This window comes from Struthio camelus, chromosome 2, assembly GCF_040807025.1.
Source record: "Struthio camelus isolate bStrCam1 chromosome 2, bStrCam1.hap1, whole genome shotgun sequence".
Classification (NCBI taxonomy): domain Eukaryota; kingdom Metazoa; phylum Chordata; class Aves; order Struthioniformes; family Struthionidae; genus Struthio; species Struthio camelus.
This window is the reverse complement of record NC_090943.1, coordinates 26649107-26674166: the sequence shown is the minus strand read 5'-3', so window position 1 is coordinate 26674166 and position 25060 is coordinate 26649107. Positions and strand designations below refer to the sequence as shown.

The 25060-nt window shown below is 43.2% G+C and overlaps 1 protein-coding gene and 1 long non-coding RNA gene across 2 annotated transcripts; one reads left to right on the top strand and one right to left on the bottom strand.

Moving 5' to 3' along the window:
• Nucleotides 1–758: 758 nt before the first annotated feature.
• Nucleotides 759–4673, bottom strand: FZD1 (frizzled class receptor 1). The gene is made up of 2 exons (XM_009674244.2): nucleotides 2738–4673; nucleotides 759–2387 (listed from the first exon to the last, which is right to left on the bottom strand). Exon 1 carries the CDS (start codon nucleotides 4671–4673, stop codon nucleotides 2934–2936), a length of 1740 nt encoding a protein of 579 aa, XP_009672539.2. The 3' UTR covers nucleotides 759–2387; nucleotides 2738–2933.
• A 4-nt stretch (nucleotides 4674–4677) lies between these two features.
• Nucleotides 4678–14992, top strand: LOC138066303 (uncharacterized). The gene is made up of 2 exons (XR_011139609.1): nucleotides 4678–5080; nucleotides 11198–14992. It is a non-coding gene; the product is annotated as an uncharacterized lncRNA (long non-coding RNA).
• The last annotated feature ends 10068 nt before the right edge of the window (nucleotides 14993–25060 follow it).

Genomic DNA, 25060 nt, shown 5'->3' with positions numbered 1-25060 from the left:
AATTTAAAATAAGTAAATCGGGCAAAAATCACTTACAATTTTCTATGGATTTACAGAATGAAATGCTGTGCTATAGCTTATCACACTGGAAACCAGAAATCACGGTCTCATAACTAGCTAGTCTTTCCTAACAAAACCATGCTTACAGAATGGCGCTTTTAACAATGAATTTTAGAACATGATGGGTTTTGGTGAAAGGTTTAAGAATATATGTAGTTTTCAAAAATCTGAAATACTTCCACAAACATATTTTTTAACTCTGGATTAACCAAATATTCTAAATTCACGAAAACAAAGCTGTTTTACTCATTAAAATATTCTGACAATATTGCAACATAATCTGAGTGTCATTTTGAGCAGTGAGAAAATCTTTTTTTTTATTTTAATAAGAAAGAGAGAAGAAAGGCTAAGTTGGAGGAACCCTTTTCTTTTAACAAAAAAGAAAAAGAACTGGTGAGCTTCTTTCTTCTCCTGCCATATAGCAGATCTCTTCTTGGATTTCACACCACCAACCTACCCTGTCAGAGATCTTGAACAGTTTACATTACTTCTTTTGAAGGATTAATCTAGACCGGCCCAGAGATAAAAACCAAAATGCACAATGAATTCCTACACTGAATTCCAGCTTGTTACTGTGAACTCAACATAAGAAAAGAAAAAAGGAATCCCACACATCTTGTAGTATATACACTGCTTTCACACAGTGTGTATTCAAGACAGTCTGAGGAATACGTAAAACGACAAGATAGTTTTGTACAAAAACTCAATTTATTTCAGAGAAATTAAAAATATGGTATTTAATATATATAAATTTCTATTCCTCTATAAATATAGATGATCTTGTGATAATGAACAGAAATAAATGCATACCAAATTCAAATAATTTTGCATTTCAGGGTATGGTAGCCATAGATAATGTTTATGAACCTAAATACAGGCATTTGTTATATAAAAAAGTTTAAAACATACAATCAGGAGAGAAGCATTCTGCTGTTTTTCATACAGAGGGCTAACTATTCAAATGCATCTGTTGAAAGTTACATTTCATTTTTAACCTTTCGGAATAAAAAGCACAATCCCACACACCCAGGAGCATATATGGTAGTAGATATACTGCACACATGATATCTTTGTAGTATGCAATGTTTATTACTGTAACAAACCAAAAAAAAACACAAAAAAAAAGATAGCAAAGGCTCCTTTAAGGTCTCACATCCCACCACAGCGCTTAAATACACTGGCTTTCTGGGTTTTTTTATTCCTTTGTTTTTACTACTGGCAGAAATCATCACACCCTCCTAACATGTAACAAATTAAATGTCAATGAACTGAAATTCAGGGCAATGGCAATGATTCGAATGTTTCCAAAATGAAGAGCCAGTTTATGGATTTAATTAAAAAAAAAAAAAAGGTGAATGCTACAATTTATTCTGGTCTTGTTTATACTGAGCCCTCTGTTAATCTAAGTAAATATCAGCACCTCAACAAAGCGTTCCAGGTATTTCTCTGTCAGTGTTTTCATTAACAGAAAAAGAATATAAACACATGCAAGCTGCCCCGTGAAGAAGGAGACAGCTAAAACTGACTACACACTTGGAATTCAGATTTGTAGTTACGCTTAACCTTTTTCCTCCAAAACCTACATACCTTGTGATGGAGAAGGCAAATAATCTCATTTCTGAGGAAAAAGCCAGACCAGACATCTTTGTTTTACAACTGAAAAGTTCATTATGTGCGCTAAAAAAGGAAAGTTTGGTATGTCAATGTCCCCATTTACCTCTTAAGCCATCAGACAGGCCACAGGTGCAGTGTTAAACCTCAACTCCTGGCCAAAGCACAACAACAGAAAAGGCCAATTCTTTCAAAACTAAGTGGTGCATTTAAATAAATTTAAAAAACAAGAAGGGACAGCTGGCAGCCAATCTCCCTAACACAAAGCACTGCAGCGATGCTCTCCGTCCAGAAAAAGGCCGGACACACCTTCGGGCAGGACTGGGTATTTTTTCTCCCCCGCCAAGGGTCTGGTGGCTGAGCAGGGTCCCTCCTGGGCGCGCTCGGCGCTAGCGACGCTTGGGGCGTGGGGGCAGCGGGCCTGGGTCCCTCTAGCCAAGGCAGCCACGGTGAGGTGAGGTGAAGCGCTGTCCCACCAGTGGGTCAGGCGGCTGTCCTCCCCGGTGGGGGGCCGGGTGCCTGTCCTCCCCCATACGGGCCGGGACCGAGTCAGGAAGCTGCGCTCCTCCCCAACCCCACCTCCACCTCCACATACCTCTGGCAGGCTGGGATCAGGACCCAGCCTGTGTCAGGAGGCGCCCTAGGCAGTCACAGCAGCCTCAGTCCAGGCCCTGCTGTTCATGCAACTGAAACTCCAAGCAAAGCCATTACAAAACCTGTGTGGGGGAGAAGAAAGGGGTTTGTTTTGGTTTCTTTTACTGGCAATTTTTCCCATCCTGCCCTACAAAATAAAAATCCAATGCCATTTAAAAAAAAAGGGGGGGGGGAGGAAGGAGGAAGCAAAATCTGCAAATGGATTAAAAATGTCCTAAATAATTAAAAAAGTGAGTTTTTTTGTAATTTAAATACAAATATACTTACAAAATCTTACAGAGGCTATTTACATCCCTCGCCCCCAACCTTACAGTACGTTCAGTTCCGACAGAAGACAGCGAGAGAGACAGTGAGAGAGAGGAGAGAGAGCGAGAAAAACAACTACTCTGTCCCAAGCTCAGGAGTTTCCCACCTGACTCTTTTTTCCTCTCTGTTCCCCGTAGCCTGCAGAAACGACTAGCAGTCCGGAAAGTTTGCTGAGGCTGGATAAGCACAAGTATCTCTGCACCACCGGCTGGCAGGCGCGGTGGGCACTGGCGAGCGGCGCCCGGCTCTCGCAGCCGCCCGGCCGCCCAGGCGGTCTCCCCTCAGCCTGGCGGGCTGGGGTTTCACACGGTGGTTTCCCCCTGCTTGCTGTTGGTCAGTCTGGTGTAAAACTTCCTCCAGGAGTTCAGTGTTTTCCCAGACCAGATCCAGAAGCCCGAGGTGATGCCTACAATTAAGGTCATGAGATACTTGATCATGAAGACGGTGAAGTCGGGGCTCATGGGCGGGTGATGGCTGCTGTGGTTATTAGGACAGGGGATGGCATAGCTCTTACAGCTCTGTGTGACCCAGCTCCTTTCCCACTGTTCCCTAAAAGCTTGCTCGTAAAAATAGCAGGCAATGACAATGGTGGCCGGCACCGTGTAGAGGACACTGAAGATCCCTATCCTCACCATAAGCTTCTCCAGCTTTTCTGTCTTGGTGCCATCGTGCTTCATGATGGTCCGGATCCTGAAGAGGGACACAAAGCCGGCCAGCAGGAAGGAGGTGCCAATGAACAGGTAAACGAACAGGGGAGCCAACACGAAGCCCCGCAGTGCGTCCACGTTGTTGATGCCCACAAAACAGACGCCGCTGAGCACGTCCCCATCCACCTGCCCCAGGGCCAGGATGGTGATAGTCTTGATAGCTGGCACGGCCCAGGCGGCCAGGTGGAAGTACTGGGAGTTGGCCTCGATGGCCTCGTGGCCCCACTTCATGCCGGCGGCCAGGAACCAGGTGAGGGAGAGGATGACCCACCAGATGGAGCTGGCCATGCCGAAGAAGTAGAGCATCATGAAGAGGATGGTGCAGCCCTCCCGCTTCGTGCCCTGCGCCACAGTCCGGGAACCGTCCTCAGCGAAGCGCTCGTTGCAGACCACCCTCTCCTCCAGGAGGAAGCCGGCGATGTAGGCCACGGCCACAGCGGTGTAGCAGCCGGAGAGGAAGATGATGGGCCGCTCGGGGTAGCTGAACCGCTTCATGTCCACCAGGTAGGTGAGGACGGTGAAGAGCGTGGAGGCGCAGCAGAGCACCGACCAGATGCCGATCCAGGTGCGGGAGAAGCGCAGCTCCTCGGGCCCGAAGTACATGAGGCCGTAGAGGCGGCCGGGCTCGCAGGGCGCGCCGCAGTCCTTCTCACCCAGGAAGCGGTAGTTCAGGTAGGAGGGCACCTTGAGGGCCCGCGGGCAGGAGAAGCGGCCACGCGCCTCGCCGGGCCCGGCACCCCCACCGCCGCCGCGCTGGGGGTTGCTGGTCCAGCTCTCGGGGCGCAGGGCGGGCGTGGGGGTGCCGCGCTCGGAGGCGTTTTGGCCCACGCAGAGCTCCCCGGCGCCGTGCACCGGGAACTTCTCGCAGCGCAGCGTGTCGGGCCACTGGAAGCCGAACTTGTTCATGAGGGCCTCGCAGCCCTGGCGGGCCCGCTCGCAGAGGGAGCGGCAGGGCGGCAGGGCCTGCTCCAGCACCGTGCACACCGGCGCGTACATGGAGCAGAGGAAGAACTTGAGCTCGGCCGAGCACTGCACCTTCACCAGCGGGTAGAACTGGTGCACCTCCAGCCCCGCGTCCTCCTGGTTGGTGTGGCCCAGCAGGTTGGGCATGATGGTCTGGTTGTAGGCGATGTCGGTGCACAGCGGGATGGAGATGGGCTGGCAGTAGCCGTGGTCCGGGATGGAGATGCCCCGCTCGCCGTTGTACTGCGGCGCCGGCGGTTGGCCCCCGGCGGGCAGCGCCGCCGCCCACAGCACCAGCGGCAGCAGCAGCAGCCGCCGCCGCCGCGGGCACGGGTCGCCGCCGCCGCCCGCCGGCCCCCGCCGCTCGGCCATGCTCAGTCGGTGCCGCCGGAGCCGCCCGCCCGGCCGGGCCGCCGCCGCCGCCGCCGCCGCGCTTCTGCCGCTGCTGCTCCTCCCGGCCCGAACTTGAGACTCATGAAGGGAGCGCGGAGGGCAGGGACGGGGCGGCCGCGGCGCGCAGCTCTGCCCGCACCGGCGGCAGCGCCCGCCGCGCCTCCAACTACAACTACAACTACTACTACTACCGCCGCCGCCTCCGCCGCCGCCGCCGCCGCCTGACCATTTGTGCCAGCCCCTCGAGCCCGCGCCCCCTCGCCTCGCCGCGCCTCGCCTCGCCGCGCCGCGCAGCGCCGCGCTCCCTCCGACCGGTTTCCAGGCGCCCCGCAGTCTGCCTTTCACCGCGAGGGAGGAGCCTTGAAACAGACGCCGAACTTTCCTGCGTAAGGGACCGTCTCCCAACGCCTCACCTCGGGGGCGGGCGCAGGGCTGCCCCGCGCCGCGCACAAAGGGAGCGGGGGGGGGAGGGGGTGAGGGGAGGCGGTCGCCGCACGGGGGGCGGGGGGGGGGAAGGCCGGAGGGGAGAATAGCCCCATATGCTGCGAGGGGATAATGAATAGAGCGGAGCAGACAATTGCTTTGCATTTTGGGTCTTTAACGACCCTGCGTTTGGCACTAATAAGGGGCACGGTGCGGCCGCGGCTCGGCGTGCGCGGGGGGCCGGCGGGGCAGGCAGCTCGCGGTGGGGGGGGGGGGAGCGCCTGCCTCGCCGCGCGCGCCCAGCGGCGCCCAACGGCTGTAACCGCCGCAGCTCCGCACGCGCCTCTCCGCGCTAGTCAGCGGAGACACGGATGTTCAGCAAGGCAGAGCCCGGGCGGCGAGCAGCGCGGCCCGCCGGAGCCGGGGCGAGCCCCGCACGGGGAACTGCCGGCCCCGTCTGGCACCGCGGCGCTGAGCTCCCCCGACCCCCCTGCAACGGGCACCTGTGTCCCCCCCCCTCCCCCGCCCCGGGCGGCCGCGGTTGGGGTGACCGTGAGCTCGGGGGTCGGGCGGGGCTGGCGGGGTTGGGGTCCCCCACGGTCACGATGGTTGAAGCCGTCGGACCGTGTCGCTCGGTTACGTTTTGGGCGCATCACACTCTGCAGCTTCTCTCTGAAGAAAGGCAGCTGTGCTAATTTCAGCTCCATTCAAAACGCAGCAGGGGCTGGGGAGGGGGGAATCAATATTTGCCAAATAGAAAAGGGCACAATCGTAGGGGTGGGGGAAGAGAGGCTGGGAGAAGAGGACAATGCTGTGGTCGGGCTGCCAGGAATCTGTTACGGAGAGGGAAGTAAATTAAAAGCCGTGAACAATCACAGAGCATCTTTGCCGAACTTAAATCAAGATGATACATTTATTGTGATAAGTTTGGACACAGGAAGGAGCGATGGCTGTTTGAAAGAGGAGACTGTGATAGTTACGTCTCGCATATACAGCTGATGATTTGAGAGTAGCCAAAATACACCTCTCTCAGGAGACGTTTTAAATATCTTGCTACTGACTTATTGTCAGTATTTTATGTACATGTTCTGCCTAGAATGACTACAGCAGTAGCCTGAAATATAAAAGTAATCCTGACAATTGGACCTCTCCATTCCTCTTCCTCTCCCTGTCTAATGGACAGCTATTTGAGCTGTCCATTAAGATGAATGAACATCTTAAATTCATTAAGATGAATTTAAGATGAACGCTGCATGACTTACAAGTATCTTGTGTCAAGTTTTTAAAATATTCACTATTTTCTGAGAAATGTGTCTTTGCCAAGTGAATGGGCATACACTAATTACCAACAACGGCGATTTCTTTCTGTATATCTAAAGTGCATTCGCTCACACAGAATGGAAGTTCTGTTGGTTCTTCCAAAATGTGTAGTCAGGAAAAATGATGGACGCTGATTGGGGGATTTCATTAAGAATAATAAACTATATTCCCAGAGATGAGGAGAATCCTAACACATTTTCCAGACATTCAGTAACCAAGCCTCTGTGCCGTGGACACGAATGTCCTCATGTTTGTCTGACTGTTAATATAGCCATTCAGAGGCAGAACAAGGCATCAAACTTCTCAGGCCAGCCGTCTTTGTTCTCGGCTGTGTGCTATGGCCCTTTTCACTTTATACACTAATGGGCTGCAAAAATCCATTCGGAATAAGACAAGACAAGCATTCATTCCTTGCTGTCATAAGTGGCAAGGGTTAATAAAAGACATCCATATTCCTTGTGATAGCTACAGATAAAATTTGGGCATCCTATTTAGGCCACTTTCCTTCTCCCAGCAGTGCTGTCCCACATTCAAACTAATTAATAGGAAGATCTATGCTGTACAACGACTGTAGGAGCAGAATCATGTTTAGAAAATTGTACAACCTTAAATATGTCTACTGCTGATGTTCTCATTTGCTGCAGTTCACTGAGTTTTGCCAAGCACTCTCTTCTCAGAGGACTGTAGTTCAAAAGTGATATGCACAAATTTTCTATCTTCTGCTGAAAAAAGTTTGCTTCTTCACATACCATATTTACAGTTTTAAGCTACAGATCTACATCAGTAATTAAGCTTCCTAACTCCTTTCTAGCACAAAATCTAATTTATATTCAGCCTTAAATGAGAGTATTGTTTTCCTATTCATTCTAAAACAATTGAACACTGGATCTTTAGATAGGAGAAAGTATTATACACTCTTTCTCCCAGAGGAAAAGTGTGTAACCAGTGTCAGAAAGCCTCAGCCTGTGGTTTTCAGACCTCGGGCCACATCACACTGTCCAGGAAAGGTAACTGTGAGATTTAAGTTCATCATCAGCAGGCATAAATTCTCTCTATAGAGGTCTACCTTTGAAACACTTAGGAGTTCACAAACTGAACAGCTGCATGCAATAAGCTGGAAGAGTATTCTAGCAGAAGGATCCATGTATACAGGACAAGCTTTGTACATACAGGTAATACCTTTTATTATATCAACTGGTGTAGGAGGAAAAGCAGACAAATCTCTGTGGCAGCAAGTTCTTTTTTGGGTCTGAAGCAGTAACTATTACAGCAAAATCCTTCTTGAGAACAACTGCTCAGAGCTTAGATATATGTGTATCTGCGAAGACATCTTTGAAAGAAAAAGCAGAAGCAGTGGAATGGATGGGATGCTGTGGGAGGGAGGAAAGAGAGCAGAGCTGTTAAGTTCATGTAAGTTCCTAGAACTTGCTGGTTTTAATGATTTTTCACATAACAGAAGAAAAACCTACATGGAAAAAAATCTTCCCAGAAGCACTTGTCCTACATTTCAAGCACCCCAAACCACAAAACTCATCATTAGAAGTATAATTCTCAGATGAGTTAGGCTGTGCCAGAGCAAGAAAAGTAAAATGTGTTGATGCCTTTCCACTACTACTGCAACAAATACCCCCTGCCATCAAACCATCAGCATCCTGGGATCTTACATCTGCACTTCCAGGAACGTAATACACTTCATCCTGTGCAAGAGTGCCTTTCTGGTAGTTATGCAGTTGAAAACGACCACTCAGCACCAGCATGAACTCCCACAGACAGTCTATAAAGGTCCAAAACACTGTGCTGCCAGTGAATGAAAGTTTCTCACAAAACAGACATTCTCCCTCTGATCTTTCAGACCTGATCCTTAAGGGAAGCCTGCAAAATGTGCGCTACAGAAGTGAGCATGGGAACTAGATTTCCTAACTCTGCTGAACACCCAAAATCATGGACTCAGTAGAGATGCTGGATCTGATAGCACATTATAATCACTCCGTGCTTTCATCCCTTGTTTACCTCTGTTTGAATCGACAGACTGTAAGCTAATTGTCTCTCCTTTTTGCTTAGCTACTAAGTACCACTTTCTCTTCCATCTACCTGCATCATTAACATCCTCTCTATTCTACAGGTACCATCTTCTTCCTTTCAGAGCTGGCTTAATTAATAAATCTTTTAGGAAATGTTAAGAAATTGTTCTGCACTGACAGCTGCTGCTTCTGTTTCTAATCTGAAGAAAAGCTCATATGGCCAAGAGCTTGTCTAATTTTTTCAGCTATTCCTCTTGGTCTAATAAAAGATATTATTCCTTAATACAACCTCAGTACTTCACATTTCATCCATGGAAAACTATCGCTGTATATCCGTCTTATTTTTATGATGATTCCTTATGTATTCACCATAGGTGAGGGGAAAGAGAGAGGGGAGACTGGACTGGATGCCTCCTTTCATTTGGTTCAGCACAACAGTAATTACGTCCTTACAAAGATAAGCAGCGTCTTTTTTAAAGCATGGGCACCTTTTCCCCTTGCGGTGGAAATATTCATCCTACAAGGGAAGCCAAAATCCGTGCATTTAAAATGTAGAAGATCATTCCTTGAAAGGAATTTCAACTTTTACTTCAAAACAATATGTTATATGGTTGCTTGTTGCAGTAGCCACTAGAGGAGATTAAGACTCCAGCAGGTGGGAGGAGTACCAAATGTTGTCCTTCTCACCCTCTCATGTGACTAGGCCCCAGAACTATGAAGATAAAATACTGGAATTTTGCTTTCTGTGTATCTTAGATGGCAACGTCTCTGTGTCTCCTCCCATTCCAGTAGCATAACTCACAATGCTTCTGTCCTTAGAGAAGTGTTTTGTACTTTTTTTTTACTTGTTAGGAGGCAAGAGGAAAAGAACCCCACAAATCTTTGGTCAAAAATGAAGCTATCTAAATTTTTCATTTTGGAAAGAAACAAAGCAGAAAGTAGTTGCACTATTTTCTTTTTTTTTTTTTGGTAAGCGATTGACAGAAATAGGATAGAGTACATCCTTCCTTTCCCCAGGATTTAAGATAAACTTGTTTCTGTAGAGGAAATAATTCAGCTTTATGTTACAGCTTTATGTCTGTATGTTACATACAGACAATGCAATATAACCACAAAGTATATTTGTAATAAGGTTAGTGACCACCCAGATAAAATTTAAAGACTGATGATAATATAAATGTATGTTGTCTACTAAACAAAAGGAAAAGGCTTGCTCAAATAATTAACTTTTTAGCCGACTCAAGATTTAAGAATTTTAATACCAAATAAGGGGTTAAAAGTATGATCATCATAATACAGTGTGGCAAATTAAAGATTGAATGATTTTTAATTGACATTGAACATGAGCCTTGCCTGATAAGAGCAGCTAATGTTTTTTGCGGGGAGGGAGGTTGGTTGTGGATGGAAAGGAAGGATTTTTGATAGCTCATTAGAGAGAAGGATTCACGTATGAAAACTATATTGAGTAACAATGTGTATTATACCATCATGAAGTCTTTCAAAGTGACCTAGGGGATTCCAGATGAGACAGCAGAGGTCTGCAGTTCAGGTGGGTCTCATTGTGGCATCTCTCCCTTCCGTGCTGGCAGTGCACATCCTCACGATGCACAGACAAGGATGCTAGTAGAACGTTTGGTACAGTGTGAATGAAGTGAAAAATGAAGGTTAGCTGACTGCAGTGTCATACGTCTCAAATTGTAAGGTTAAATGGGGTACACCCTTTTGCCCTATTAAAGCTACCAAACATCCAGATAATGCAAACTCCTTAAGCCATGATTTTTGACCCTAGAATTTGACACAGAGATCTACAGGCCAAAATTCTGTACAGAAATATCTGGACAAGACTCCCAAGCAGCCTTTCTTCTGTTGCGTGGTAAGATATATTTCACTTTGCAACATGCCGATGTAATAGCCAACTGCCCCAATGCCGTGAGCCATACATAGCAACTCATATAGATTTAGCCTTGCCAGAGGAACAAAATACTTAAAATTTAAAAGCCTACCTTGGACACTGACTATTTCTTGGAACATCTAGAAGGCTCTTGGAAGTATGCCTGTGCTAACAGAAATAACAAACACATGCAGCGACTGGCAAAGAAAATCAGTAGAAGCAGAACAGGAACCTCAAGCGATGGTGTGGTCAGCAGCCAGAACACTTACTGCCGCAAAGTGTCTCAAAAGACTGTATAGCCAGGTGATCAGAAAACCGTCTCAGTGCTGAGGCAGTGGTTACTAACACACATTTGACAAGACACAAAGTAATTCCTTTATCATCAAAGGGCCCAGATCACCTTACCCCCAAATCTATGCCAGATGTCTCTGTATGTGCCTTTTATTAATTGGTCGTATTAGTTGGTGATTGTCAATTTAGGTAAAAATTATGCTTTATTGGTATTGGGGGTTGTGAGAATAAGAGAAAAAGAATGGAAATGGAGCTATAGCTACTGAAGTCAGTGGTACTTTACTCCTGCTATGTGACACCTATTGTAACCTAAACTCCTACCATGTAGCATGGGCTAGGAATAAAGAGCAATCTTTTACCAGTGCTCATGTAAGTCAGACCCCTGTTACAGTGATTTTATATGCTTTAAACAGGCAGGAGGAGAAATAGTATGCAAAGTCAAGGCTGACTACAAAGAGTCTCTTCCTCCCAATACCCACAACATTTTTTACTTAATACTGTTTACTCAAGATAGATTGAGTATGTGCAGATTTGATTTTGTTTTCTTTTCTTTTCAGAAGAAATGTAGATGATCCCTTGTAAATTAAAGCCTTATGTTGCCTGCCTTTCCTGACGTGTTCTGTGATTGGGTGAGAGAGGAGCTGGGGCTGCAGTCTTTCTGCTGCTGGAAGAAGTTTTCCGGAGAACAGGAAAAAGTTACAACTCTTAAAAGGGCAACTGCAGACCACAAGCTCATTTTGTTCAGAGAAAACGGGAACATTTTTATTCTCTTTTTATTTCCCCTTCTAAAGTGAATTACACTACAATTACATACAGTGCCTGAAAAAAACAGTCTCTCTTGTTGTTCTTCAAACCCAGAGCTGCTGATTTAAGGGCCTAAGCTTGCAATCCTTGCTCCCAAGAGTAGACCTGCTGATTTCATTGATGCGAAGGAAGTGAGTAGAGCTTTATAAGGCTGTGATGCAAGCAGAAATTAAATGATGAGCTTTCACTACTACTGATCTCCCACTGCTTTTGCTATGCTTTAAGTACATTTATTTTAATGAAATTACTCCTCATTTACACTGATGTAAATGAGATTCAGATCATCCTTTCTGAATTAGTGTTTCAAGAGACAAATTTAAAAGGTATGTGTGTGAGGCTGGTGGAAGGAGCTGAGGTAAGTTGTTTGTCTGTGTCCTTTAGGTGCGCATGTATTTTGCATGTTATTGAGAGAATGAGCAGAATGAGATTAGAGCAGGGAATAATTTACAGCCTGCATCTGACTTTATCCATGGAATGTGGCTTGGTACATAGAGCGCAGAATCTCAACTTTCACTCTAAAAGAAATCGTTGCCCTTTCCCTTTACTTTTGAAAGATAGCTTTAAAAACGTAACCAGTGTAAACAGAGCGAACTTCCCAGTAAGATTGAAAGGAATGAGCCACTAGGATCATCCTGTAATCACTTCTTGTCTCCTAAATACATTCTTCTTCATATAAGGAGTCAGCTCTATTTGAGGTAAATTCTTTTCAGAAACTTTGGGCTGGTTGCGTGAAAGGAACTGTCTTAAGCATAAACAGGACTCAGAGAGGAGGAGAAAACAATGGTTTTCTAGACCTTCTCCCAATTCTGCAGCTAACTTTTCTGCTTAGAATTTGCACTGCTCTCTGAACCTGGCTGCAGACTGACTGTTGGAGGCTGCAGCACCTCTAGGAGTATATAGGATACCTCACGTGGGCCCCATATAAACCATCCTCAGAATGATTCTGCAGAGTTCAAGGAAGAGAAAAAGAATCTGTTCAAGAAAACAGATCTAAGATCGTGGTAGTTACTGTTTCCTTAAAGATGATGCAGTTTAATCCCCCATTGTCACAGGAAGTCATTCTGTATACCCGACATATGCAGTCACAACACATAGCCCCACTGCAAAGCGTTTGAGCTTCTCATTACCTAGCGTCCCCATCAGAACATTAAGCTATTGCATGGCAGTGTTCATCTGGACTCTGCTTCTGGATTTCGTGACATTTCTGTTTTCCACAGTGAATAACAAGCTTGTGCTATTTTTACCGGATTTGGACTTAGCTATGGAAATCCACTCATTTACCGTCTGCAGGACTGATTATTGTAATTCTGTAATGTACTTTAATATGATATTGCTGACATTAAGAAAACTACAGCAGAGTTCCCACCACTGAAGACCAGCTGAACGAGCCACATCATCCCAGTATCTGAAGTGTTCTTCTCCCTTCAGCTGGCCACATGTTGAATATAGAAATCTGAATCAAGGTTTTCTTCCTTACCTCAAAGCCTCACGTTGGACTGATCCAAGTCACTTCTGGGATGGCCAGTCTCCGAGCAGCCATAACCCCTGTGACAGCTACATACCACTGCCGTAACATAGTCAACCTCAAGTCTGCTGGTCAGGAATCAGCCCATTTGGCAGAGACACAGCAGTGCAGCAGCTGGCTTTATTAATCTGTAACATACAGAAGATTCTGGCATGATCACGTACATCTGTATTTTCAGAGGAAAACACCTCTTTTTCCCACTTGGACTCTCTGGTATTCCAATAACAACCTTGCAAAACAAAGGAACTTCCATCCTTGCATGCTCTACTAGAAAAGTGGGAGAGAGCTGGAGCTCTCATTTATTCTTTAATTTTGGAAGCTTTTTCATTTCATAAAGATGGATGTACATAAAAATATGAACAGTCAATAGAAAGTGGGGAGGGGAAAAGAAGGATTTTCTACCTTGTGGGCATTATGTGTTGTCATCAATTAATGTTGAAATCTTTATGGTGGTGCCACTTGTTAAATTCAGGAAGCACTTTGTTGTTGTGATTTTTTTGGCCGTTTCCTGCTGCTCTGCCATTTTTTCTAGCTAGATAGAAAGACTGACAAAGTTAGTATTTCTGCAAAGCCATTAAGCTGTTATTTATATCCATCTATCCATCTGTCTATTTATCTGTACAATTATATAGCACCTTCTTTGAATACATTTTGGCTTTTTGAAAATGCAGGCTAATTTAAACATTTGCTTTAACGGCTGTGATACAGTGCATTATGCCTGCACACACACCCTTCCAAGTACATAAGTGACTGTGATTAAGAATTAGAAATTTAGGTCTTCCTTTTGGCAGAGAAAGGCTAGCAGCAAATTATGCAAAACTTTATCTATACCATGGCCACAGCAGGCAAAAGGGTTTACTGAACTGCTTTGGGAGGCGCTTTTACCTCTTTCTTACAAATGATGAGTTTGCTGCTTCCAGCTTGAGCGATACAAACGTTTTCACAGTTGTCATTGATCCGCAGTGGATGTTCCATAGGCTGCCATGGAACCACAGCCCTGAACCCACCTCTCCGGGAAATGCCAGTCAGCAACATTTCATCCTTTTAAAAAACTGTCAAAGAACTGTTTTCACATAAACTGTTAAACAGCAGCAGACCTAAAGATGCTTCAAATCATAGCAAGCCTAATGCTGCGGCAATGTAACAGAATGCCACGGACAGGATATATCTTAAACCTACTTTTTTTTGCCATGTCTGCTTTGCTACTTCTCTTATATCTTTTTTCTATTGAAAAGCACAACACTAGGGATATGGAGCTTAAAGGCTTGTCTATTTGGGAAAAAGTGCCAACATTAAACTAACCCCCTGTGTATTCGCTCTTATTTCAGTTTAAAAGTGTCTTTCATGGAATTAGCAAGTTGATTCCTTGCTGACATAAGCTTAATCAATACGAGGCACTCAGGCTGGTATAAATTTATCCCCATGATGGGGTTGCACCAATTTCTCTAGATTTCTTTCAAAAAACATTTAGTTAAATCAGGTGCTTCTTCAAATAGACAAGTCCACATTCATTGAAGATTTGCAGTACAACATTGCGGCCAGCTAAAAAATGAGTAACTTTAGCAATATGTGAACAACTCTTTGCCTTTGTACAGTGCCACCCACTAGAGCTCCTCAAGCTGCAAATATCAATAAACTTAGAGCAGCTTTGCATCTATGCTATTAATCCCCATTTTCTAAATGCAGGAATTTATAAATAGAGAGAAGTGAAGTGTGTTTCCAAGGTCAAAAAAAAAATGTGGTAAAGCTGGAGAGAAAACGTAGAGACATGGCTTCAGAAATATACTACCGACTTTGAACACCTCAGGTTCCAGCATCTTGCGCGGAACTTAAACTTAAAAAATGCTGGTGCCTGCGCTTTCTGGTAACTGGCCCTTTAAAGCTGGGTTGCCAGAGTTGGACTGATGTATCCCAGAATAACTAGTCTCTTCTAATCTCTCATTTGAGTTTTGTAAATACAAGACTGAGTTTTTCTTTGGAATGAAGATGTGCCCTTGTAATAAAATCACCACCTTAGTAAATATTTATTTCTAGTGGTATTGTCATTTAGCTATAAATATAGACACTCTAATCTGAAGTTCTGAGGCAAAAAGAATATTCTGCCACTTGTTACGGCTAAACCAAGCATATTTTTCAAGAGATAAATATTTCAAATATTACTTTGTGAATATAAGTAGAGCTTTTAAACTGGGAAGAAGAACAAAATGACAGTATTTATATAGTACTGTCATCCATTTCTGGAAAAAATGGTCATGGTTCAAACAACAGTTCTGTCTGCTCTGTATTAAAGTAAGTTTATTAGTCTGAAGTCCTGTAAGTGATAGTTCTGGTCAGAAACTAAATCATATGTTAGTACTATTGGACAAAAGATGACAAAGTCAGGTCCGACAAGCTTAGATTGATCTCTTCAGATCAGGCCTAGGTTCAGATGTCATGAATAAGGCTACGGTATGAACAATTGTAAAATTACTGTTTTTAAAACAGACCACAGCCAGTCTTTTCATCATAGAGCATTATTCACTGTTTTGTTGTGACAAAACACTATGACACAACTAAAAATACTGCAATTTGAAACATAGTGAAAATGTTTCAAAGCTTGAAAAAGAAACCCTGCACCCATTGCCATATATGTAGTTTTTAATCCCTTAAATTTTATTATCTGGGAGTCAGTTACACCAATGATTTGCATGGATGCTTATCAGCTGTTTAGCTGCAAAGAACTTAGTTGTGCAGCACAAGTGCAATTAAAAAGGGAAGCTTCAGAGGGGAGCAGTTTAAAAATATTTGCAGATCTATCAAAAGTTTTCACATGCCCCTATTCCCAGAGTACCTGGGCACCTCAGCACCTCAAAATCTCTAATGTATTTGTTCTGAAATATAAAAGTACTGCTCTATCTTTGTTTTGGAGAGGGAAATCTAAGGCAGAAAGAGATTAAAATGACCTATTCAAAGTCAGGTAGGAAGTCTGTGCTAGAAAAGGGAATTTAACTTAAAGCTGGCACATGTATTTCTTTTTTTCTGAGGCCTATTTTTCCTCCCTGAAGCTCTGCAGGGCTGAGGGCTCACAATTGTTTTGAGCCAACTGAAAGAGATGGTCCCACACTTTCTCCCACTCGCGGCCATTTCTCCCACCCGTGCCGTGTGCTGCAGCACCCGCACAGCAAGCACGGAGAAGCCGAGCAGTGACCTGCCCCAGCTGAAAGCTTGCCAGCAAAACCCAATACACTCCCAGTTGCACCAGTTCCCTTCTCCAGCTCTCGGCATGGCTGCGGGGGTGCTAGTGTCAGCACCCGGGAAGAGGAAGGCACGAGCCAACAGGCAGGAGAGAAGGGTGCAGTTCCGTCAGCAGTAGCCCCTGCTTTCATGGGCTTAAAGCAATCCTGAAACTGCAGGTTGGCTCGCACCTTCACAAGGAAATTTTAATTCTTAGTTATTGCAACTTGAAAAAAAAATCCCAAACACAACCAGATCAAGCTCTGAGGTGGCAAACATGAGAAGAAATCCCTTTGTTTTGTTCCTTCCAGTACTGCAGAGGGAAGCAGCAGCTGGAGGGACTTGGGAGTAGAAGAGGGCTTGAGCCACCTTGAGGCTTACTCACTTCCCTGAAGAGAGAGGCAACAGGACTTGAGGCCATCACTTTTTATCACTTCTCCCCTCCTATCTATAGCAGGACTCTTTAAAATGGATGTATTTAAAGTTACAGTACTAGTCTCTGGCCAGACTATGATCTTAAACTGCATTCTCTCATAGTGGCATACAAGCTTCTTAATATATATTCTCTAATCTTAAAAACAATCAATATGATATATGAATGCTCTGACTAAGCATTTTTATATTTATGTATTTATTTACTTTATTCATCACCAGTTTCACCCCCCTCCTTTGTATGCTCTAATACATTTCTCTCTGAGCGTGCCATTGTGAAAAGCAATTTAAATATACATCAGACTCTGTAAGCAGCACGCACATTATCAGTTAATAGGAAGGGAAACCCCAAGGACAGTACCATATAGCAGAATTGCCAGCTCTGCTAATCTGGGCAGCAGACCACTGCTTTTAAAGGGAATTTATTCCTCTGTTGCTTTGAGTGGATATCTGCTCGATACTAAGGAACTCTGGACTGTGCATATATCATAATACATGCATCTGAGATACAGATTTAATTCACGTGCCAGATCAGCTGTGATAGATGCACTGTGACTAGATCTCCCAGTGCCAATAGTCTCGCCATATAGCAGGTGTCTCCACAGAAGAAGACAAAGCCCTTGGTCTTAAATGATGCAAGGGGAGTCACAAACTCTATCCCTTTTTCCTTGTGGACAGGGGGTAAAGAATTCTAAATAACTGTCAACAAGCCTTATTAAAGAAGTTGAAAAAACGTCACTAACAGGTATTTGTCCTACCACGCAGCAAATCCTCCAGGAATAAATAAAAAAGGGCTCAATAAAAGAAATTTGACAAGAGACAGATGGTCAGCGAATCTCCAGCAGAAATGATCACCAGCATGACAACTCCACAGTAGCCTGAGATTGTCATCCTCAGGATTCAAATCTAAACTACATTTAAAAATATTCACAGTATCGGTAGGGCAAGAAACTTTCAGATATAGAATTGCTCAATTACAAACAAAGTTGGAAGTGCCTACTTCCAACTATTTTACTATTTTAACTTTTCTGATCAGTGTCATGGGTGCTTTAATTCCTCAACTGGGTGGTTACTTATCTGAAGCCTGACACAGAAGATCTGGCTGGGATTTGAAGTACAAGCTTCATGAGTATGAATTGCCTTCCTGAATTGCCCACTTGGAGAACCCTAAGCTCAACAGCCCAGGAGAACTGGATGATCTTTCAGAAACAAGAAGACAAACCATGGGGAGGGTTCTTTGCTATGGAGGTTGTGATAACAGCCTTTTGGCTGAGGTAATGGGCATGACACCCAAAACTAACTGGTAACTACCAGTCTAATCAACGACTCCTCTCTGTGTGGACATTATCTTCATGGTAAGTACTTCACTGCCCTCAGTTTTTCCTTAAAAATTCTCTCTCTTTTCTTAAAGCAGTAAAAAATCAAGGAGCTGATAATCTCATACTTATGTGAATGGCTTTGGACCCAAGGAACACAGTCTGCCTTTATATTTTATCATGATAAATTCCAAACATCATTAGTTTTCCCAGATCCGAGACTTGGCCCATATTTCTCACAAGAGGATGCTCACCCAATAAAAATGAATCAAAATGTGACCTTTCCAAATTCAGAAGTTCTGGGAATATCTTACTTTGTTCGGAGACCCCTTTCACACTCACAGGAGATGGCCAACTTTTTCTCCGTAATGCTCCCCAACAATTCTGCACAGCCTATGCAGCTTCTGTCTCAGAACTAGCTATGTGTATCCTTCTCACGTTGCTGTAGACGAATGGCAAAGAAATTGGGTGTGTACTTTAGAGGATTCCCATTTTGTAACCAGATATCTATCCTATCTTACTATAAGAGAGCCTTTATAATATAGACTGCCCATGCTACACTATTACAGTTTATTTACATGTCATACTGGAGCATAAGACAGATCTGAAGTTGAAGGTCAGAGCATTTAAAGAGTGAAGAAATTTCTCCTGCAGGTGCTTGTTTTATACTCACTCAGGATACAGCCTTTTTATTTAGGATTTTTGCCATTATAAAGTTCCCAAATAAAGCAGTTATCATTTGCTTTTTGTCCTGGCTTCTGTCAGTGGATGCCCACAGCTATAACCAGGAATCTGCCCCCACTTCTGGCCTCTGATCTGTGTTGCTTTTGCTCCTGCCCTGGGGAGCTGCTGGGCAGGCAAAGCAGTAGGGAACAGGGAGCACCCCAGGTGATAAAATGTCCCGTTTCCATTCTGCACTATGGAAAATTTAAAAAGCTTTGATGTCTGAAGGCATATGCACTCCAGCAGAGAAACCTTCACATCTCATCCTCTCCCTAGCCAAGAGTAGATCTTTTCTATTATCTCACAAACTGCCTGACAACACAGCACGCACAAAAATTGGAGCTATCACCATATCAGAACATTTCCTGAATGTTGTTATTAAGGCAATTCTTAAGTGAGATAAAATTTGGAAGTTTAATAACACTCTTTAGAAAGATGCTCGGCATACCCGAAATAAGGCTCAATTCAATTAATTTCACTAAACAATTCAAAAGAAATTATCATATTAATGTGAAAAGTATAATGGAGGAATTATCACATGAATGCTCTAATTGCCTAGATTCTAAACCACATAAGGGTATCAGGGGAGCTGACAGACACTGGAATCCATCGTTGCCACTATCACATGTTTTTGCAGTAGAATTAAGCAAACACTTTATTTGCTCTTTAATTAAAGAAATGCACAGTTCTGCACATAATAGTCTTGATATTGAGACAGAAAGCACAGCTCTGTTCATACGCTCACAGTCAAGAAACTGCAACCATTTCCTCCAGGGAATATACTATGATACTTTATTACCTTGATACTGAACAGGTAGAATATGTTCCCTGCAGGCCTATATTTTTAAATGCATCCAAAAGTAGGGGCAGAATTCATCTTCTCATGTATATGTTTGACTTTGCAGTTCTGCTACACTACTGCATGGGGAATATGAGATATCTGAATTGATGGGGGCAGAAGGCTGCCTGGTTTTTACCTCTACATGCCACAGCAGTACTGTAAATGAGATTGAGCTGGCCAGAGCTTCCCCTGCAGTCTGATTCAGAAAGCCTGGCTATTTCACTGGCTTTGGACAGTATGGCACGCCATGGTGAAGTGGGAAGTTATTGTAGTTTCTATCCTTTGATAGCTATTGGTAGCAGGAAAAGTTAGGAAGAATGAGTAAAAGAAGAAGAATTGATAAAAATATAATGATATTTTTTAAAGTTCTTGCAGTAAGTGTCTGCCTGGCGTTGGATGCCCAGAACTACAGACAGAGGAACTTCATTTTTTGTGTGTGTGACTGCAGCGTGATTATGGACTCGCAGCTTGTAAGGTGTACGACTTTTGCTTTATATCCCTATTACGTGTTTTGAAACTAAAATCTCCAAATTGAGTATGTGGTAGCTACAAAGGGTTTTCAAGCTGACAAAAGCACCACAACAGAGTAGCTCTCTGGTTAGCCACTCTTGAGGATCAGCCTTGTGATCAAGTTACTGCATGTCAATTGATCTACTGTGCCTGCCTGGGAGAGCACTTCTAGTCCATAACAAGTACCAGTGGCGTGACTTACCATTTACCGCGCTGAAGAGGGTTAAGCAAAGCCATGTTCCTTTGCACCTGCAGAAGCTAAGAAAGAGCAGTATCACAGATCAGTGGCTGTGCAGTAACTTGTTATGCCCTGGTAACTGATCTGAACACAAAGTTTCTACATCAAAATTCAATTAAGGTCAAAATCACAGTGCAGAATACAACAACAGTTAATGCTATAAGCATTTTGCTAGCTGTGTACATCAGGTGCCATGCTGGTTCCCTTTTTGGGACACTGACGGCAGGAGAGTAACAGCGACGAGGACAGCAGTGATCGCAAGGAGAGGCACAGGATGCACCAAGCTTTCCTCCAAACAAGCACATCACGCTGAACCATGGAGATCCACGGAGCAGATCTGAAGGCCAGTGCTGGTCTGCGGGCTTCAGACAACTCTGCTGCCCGCTGTGATCAAGATTTTTAAACCTGGGAGTGTAGCAATGCATGTTAATGCACAAGGGCTTGTTCTCAGAACTTATGTCCTTATGTCCCATGAGGATGGGAACTTGGTTTGGTGATCACATTTGAAGAAATTAGACCTCCCCCTAGAAGAGTATAAATGTGGATGTATTAGCAATGCATACAAATGTGATAACCCGGACCTTGGTCCAGCAATCCTGATCATGAGTTTTCTAAGAAAGGTTGCAAAATATATTGAGATCACTGACTTGAAAGATGTCTGTAACTGTAGTGTTTGATATATTGGTTCTATTCACCTTTGCAGAAGGAAAAGCAGGAAGAACAGTGAAGTAGTTAGAAGGGGGATAGATACAGAAACAGACAGCGCAGTGGCTGAGCTGTTGAAAGCTGTTAGTACAAGCACCAACAAAGCAGCCAAAAAAAGATATAAGGATGGACAGGAGCACAGGGAGGTAGCAGATGAGCAGCTAAAGGTAGTATCCGTACCAGTTTTTAAAAAAGGAAGATCCTGCTGATTCAGATAATTACAGAAGTTTAGGCCTAGTCAGTGGTGGGTAAATCATCCTGAATGTAATTATCCACAGATTAAGGACAGCTTCAGAGAAAACAGTGGACCAGGAACGGTATGACTTCAGAGCAGAAGCAAGTTGTATCGATCAAATAATCGCTCTTCACAACGGTTGTAGGGGCAGCAAAAAAGGCAGATTAAAGGTGTATGTTGTTTACATCAGCCTTGAGAAGGCAACTGACTTGGCTTGGGTGGATATAATATGGAGGGTATAGACATCATGTGGAGTTTCATATAACTGTAATTGTAAAAGCTGCCTATTAAGACTCCTGCAGCGCTGTAGGAAATGGTGGGAATATCAAGCAATTGGGTAAGTCAAAGTTTGATGTAGGAGAAGGGAGCATGGAATCACACTCACTTTTCATCGTGAAACTGCATGTTGCTGTTAGATGGCTTGGAGAGTATAATTATGGCAGATTTACAGGGAAGCTCTTTAGCGTCTGCAAATGATACGGCACCCCTGGCAAACGTGTCTGAATTAATGAAAGCATTCTTTGCTACCTTGGAAAACTGGTTTTATGGACTTGAACTTAAAATTAATTCCAAGAAGATGAAATGGTTACTTCTTGGAGAAGGAAGAATACATACTATGTTGACAAGCAATGTTAGGGAAGTTACAGATAAAGCTGGTCTTACGTGTAGTTATATCCACATCAGCATCAGTCAGCTCAACATCAGTGGTTCACTAAAGATGAATTTAAATGGTCATGTACCTTAGTCACAAAAGCTGCATAGCAGCAGATGAAATTACAGATCATACCTGTAATATCCACATGGTTTTATCAAGCTTATTATTACTTCATTATTATTACTTCATGGATGGACAGCAGCTCCATTAAATGAGATAATATTACAAAAGACTGAAGATAGTTGAGGGGAAAGTTCTTCAAAAGATCTCAGACAGAAATGGAAAACATATTTGAAAAGATTGGAGACTGAGTCAGGAAATCAAGGAACGGGACCAGTTTTAATTAAAAAGATTATAATGGTGATGATACACTGGACAACACCAGTATATGACAGAAAAAAATCAAGGAAATGCAGCCAACACCTAAAGGCTGGTATCACATTCATGGCTGGACACTGCATTAAACTAAGCTCTGTTTAATAGCGGAATAATCCCTGTAAGGGAATGAACAGCAATGGCACACTGTTCCCCAAGCCTGGAAAGACACTACAGAACAGCAAGACAAGAAAAGGATCATTTACTTGTTATGGATAATCATTAAAATGCTAAGTTTTCTTCAGCCTCAAAATTTAGTTGGCTGCCTATAGAAATAGCCACAAATAGTCACCATCATTAAAAAATTGTAGTAAAATGATGAATTCTGAAGTTTTGATGAACAAAAAAAGTCCGTGTAGATTTATTATCATATGTATTTAGCACACATGCACATGCGATACACAGATTTGCACAGAGAGGGGAGAGAACAGAAAAATTAAATACACAGGAATCACAGATATATGATGTACTTGCCAAGACTCAGACACAAGTCTTCACAGGAGTCTGCTTGTAAGCCAATTCATATTTGAATAATTGAAATGACATCTAATGGAAATGAAATATATACAATAAAATGCGTGTGTGTGTGTGTGTGTGTGTGTGTGTGTTCACCTTTATGACAAAAGTCTTAATACAAAGGTACAATATTGAGATTGTCTAGGAAAACATCTTGTCCTAGAAAATGTAAGAGCTTTGTGTTCAAAGGATTTAGAAAATAAACTCCCTTTCTGTGGAGCCCTGCCCCCTGGGATTTGGCATAAGAAAGAAAAGAGAATTTCTAAGAAATATCAGGTTTTCTTTGCTGGCATATTTTTTACTTTGTTCTGAATGGAAACAACTTGAGCTCAAAAGGTAAATTTCATTGACTGTAGATTTTACTAAGTGTGAGTTTAGAAGAGAAAGCAAAAGAAAGTGAAAGATGTACTAAATATGACTGCATTTTACAACCCCTTTCTTCTTCTTCTTCTTCTTTTGATAAGCACTTAACAGAAGTCTATTCAGTGAAAGCTGCCAGTTCTTATTTTTACCATACGTACAGACAGCTCGAGAATGTCAGAGGAAATGTGTATGGCAAATTAGGGTGAACTCTGTAGCCTGAATGGTAAATGAGAGGACACATTATGCAGGATTTGTCTACTATTTTACTGCACTCATTCGTGATTTCTTCGGGCAGGGCACCTTTACAAGACTGTCCTAAAGATATTATCATAATGGAATGTTTTGCATAATGGAAAACACAGTCACCTCAGATCTTCTTTTGCATGACAAACCCTTGATTAGAAAAATAATAGGATGGAAATGGAATTTGTATTTATACAGGCAGGCATGAGAGCCAAGGAGAATGGAACTGACCTCAATACACTGGAGAACTGACATAGGCAGATGCAGAATCTCACTCTTTACAGTAAATTTAGCCCAGAAATAGACTAGGAAACTGGAATTATATAAACATCTTCCTCTGGTGAAAAGTTCCTTATTCATGAGGAAAGTATCTGTGATACCCAAAAGGTACCAAACATTGTCCAATGATTCATAGCTCTTGTTATACTGCCAGATTCGTATTACACCACTGTGAAAACAAGAATGTTTTGATACTGACCAAAGCTGAAAGTATTTTAGATTTTGTAATACACAATTGATTTAACTTTGGCAACTTAAGATCTTTAGGTCCATTAATGTACAGATAGAAAATAGAGAATAAATGTAATGGCCTAAATCCGCACAGCCAACCATTTGCATAATTACGAGCTGGGTTATTATTTTCAGAATTTAATATATCCATGCTCCTATACTCATCTGGATTCACACATCTGCATGTGCCTTTGTAGGATTGTTGCTGATGTGCACGTGTCATAAAACACGTAAGCCCATTGGATTTTCTCAATTATTCAGTATTAATAACAATGCTTATTTTGCAGACAGCAATCAGGAAATGACATTTCTAAAGCATACAATAACTTGAAAGACTCTTTACCTGCAGGGAAATAGCTTGAGTTCCAAAGGTAGATTTCACTGCCTATAGCTTATAGTAAAATCTGAGAATGTAATGTGCTCTTGTGCGACTGGACTTCATGTATCTCAGCTTGGAAGATAACAACATAATTTCATTACTGTCAGGATCTTGACAGCATAAAACGGTGTTGTTCTCTGCCAAGATCATACTGTGCGTAGATCTGACACTGATTTTGGCTGATAAGGATTCCAACATAGCTGGTTTACACAAGAAGACCCTAATACAACTGCTTAAAACGCTCCTAGTTCAAAATATGCCGTCTGTGATGGGAAGACAGTGTTGAGATAGAGGGAGGGAGTTACACATGCTGGGAGAGTGAAAGTGCTAATTACAAACGTGCTCAGTGCTTATTTCTGCAGCTGTGTTGAACTAAAGTGCATTGGTCGATCTTGATACTTGATACAACCTGGGAAGAGAATCAGTAGGTTGCTCTGAGCCACTTCATCTCAGTCGAAGGATAAAATCTTAGCCTGTCTTTGGTTTTCTGATAGCCATTTCCTCTCTGTCTCCCTCACTGTGATTTGTGGAGGTGTTCTTTGTCTGATCCAAAGGCACTGAACACCCAGAACTGCTGTAAAAAGCAGCAAGGATGGGTGTATCCAGAATCTCGCAGGATCAAGCTTATCATTTTTAGCTGTAAATATCTGTATGACTAGAGTTACATATGTTTGCTTTGAGATAATGTCATGATTTCATTGTGGTCAAAGATCTTGAAAAAGAAAGGCATAGCTGATCTCTGCACAGTGTATCTTTATGTTATTATCTTAACTGTAAACTCACAACTGATTATCAGCTTTTCCTTCTAGCAATGGATGAAATCATTTCAGCTTGCTC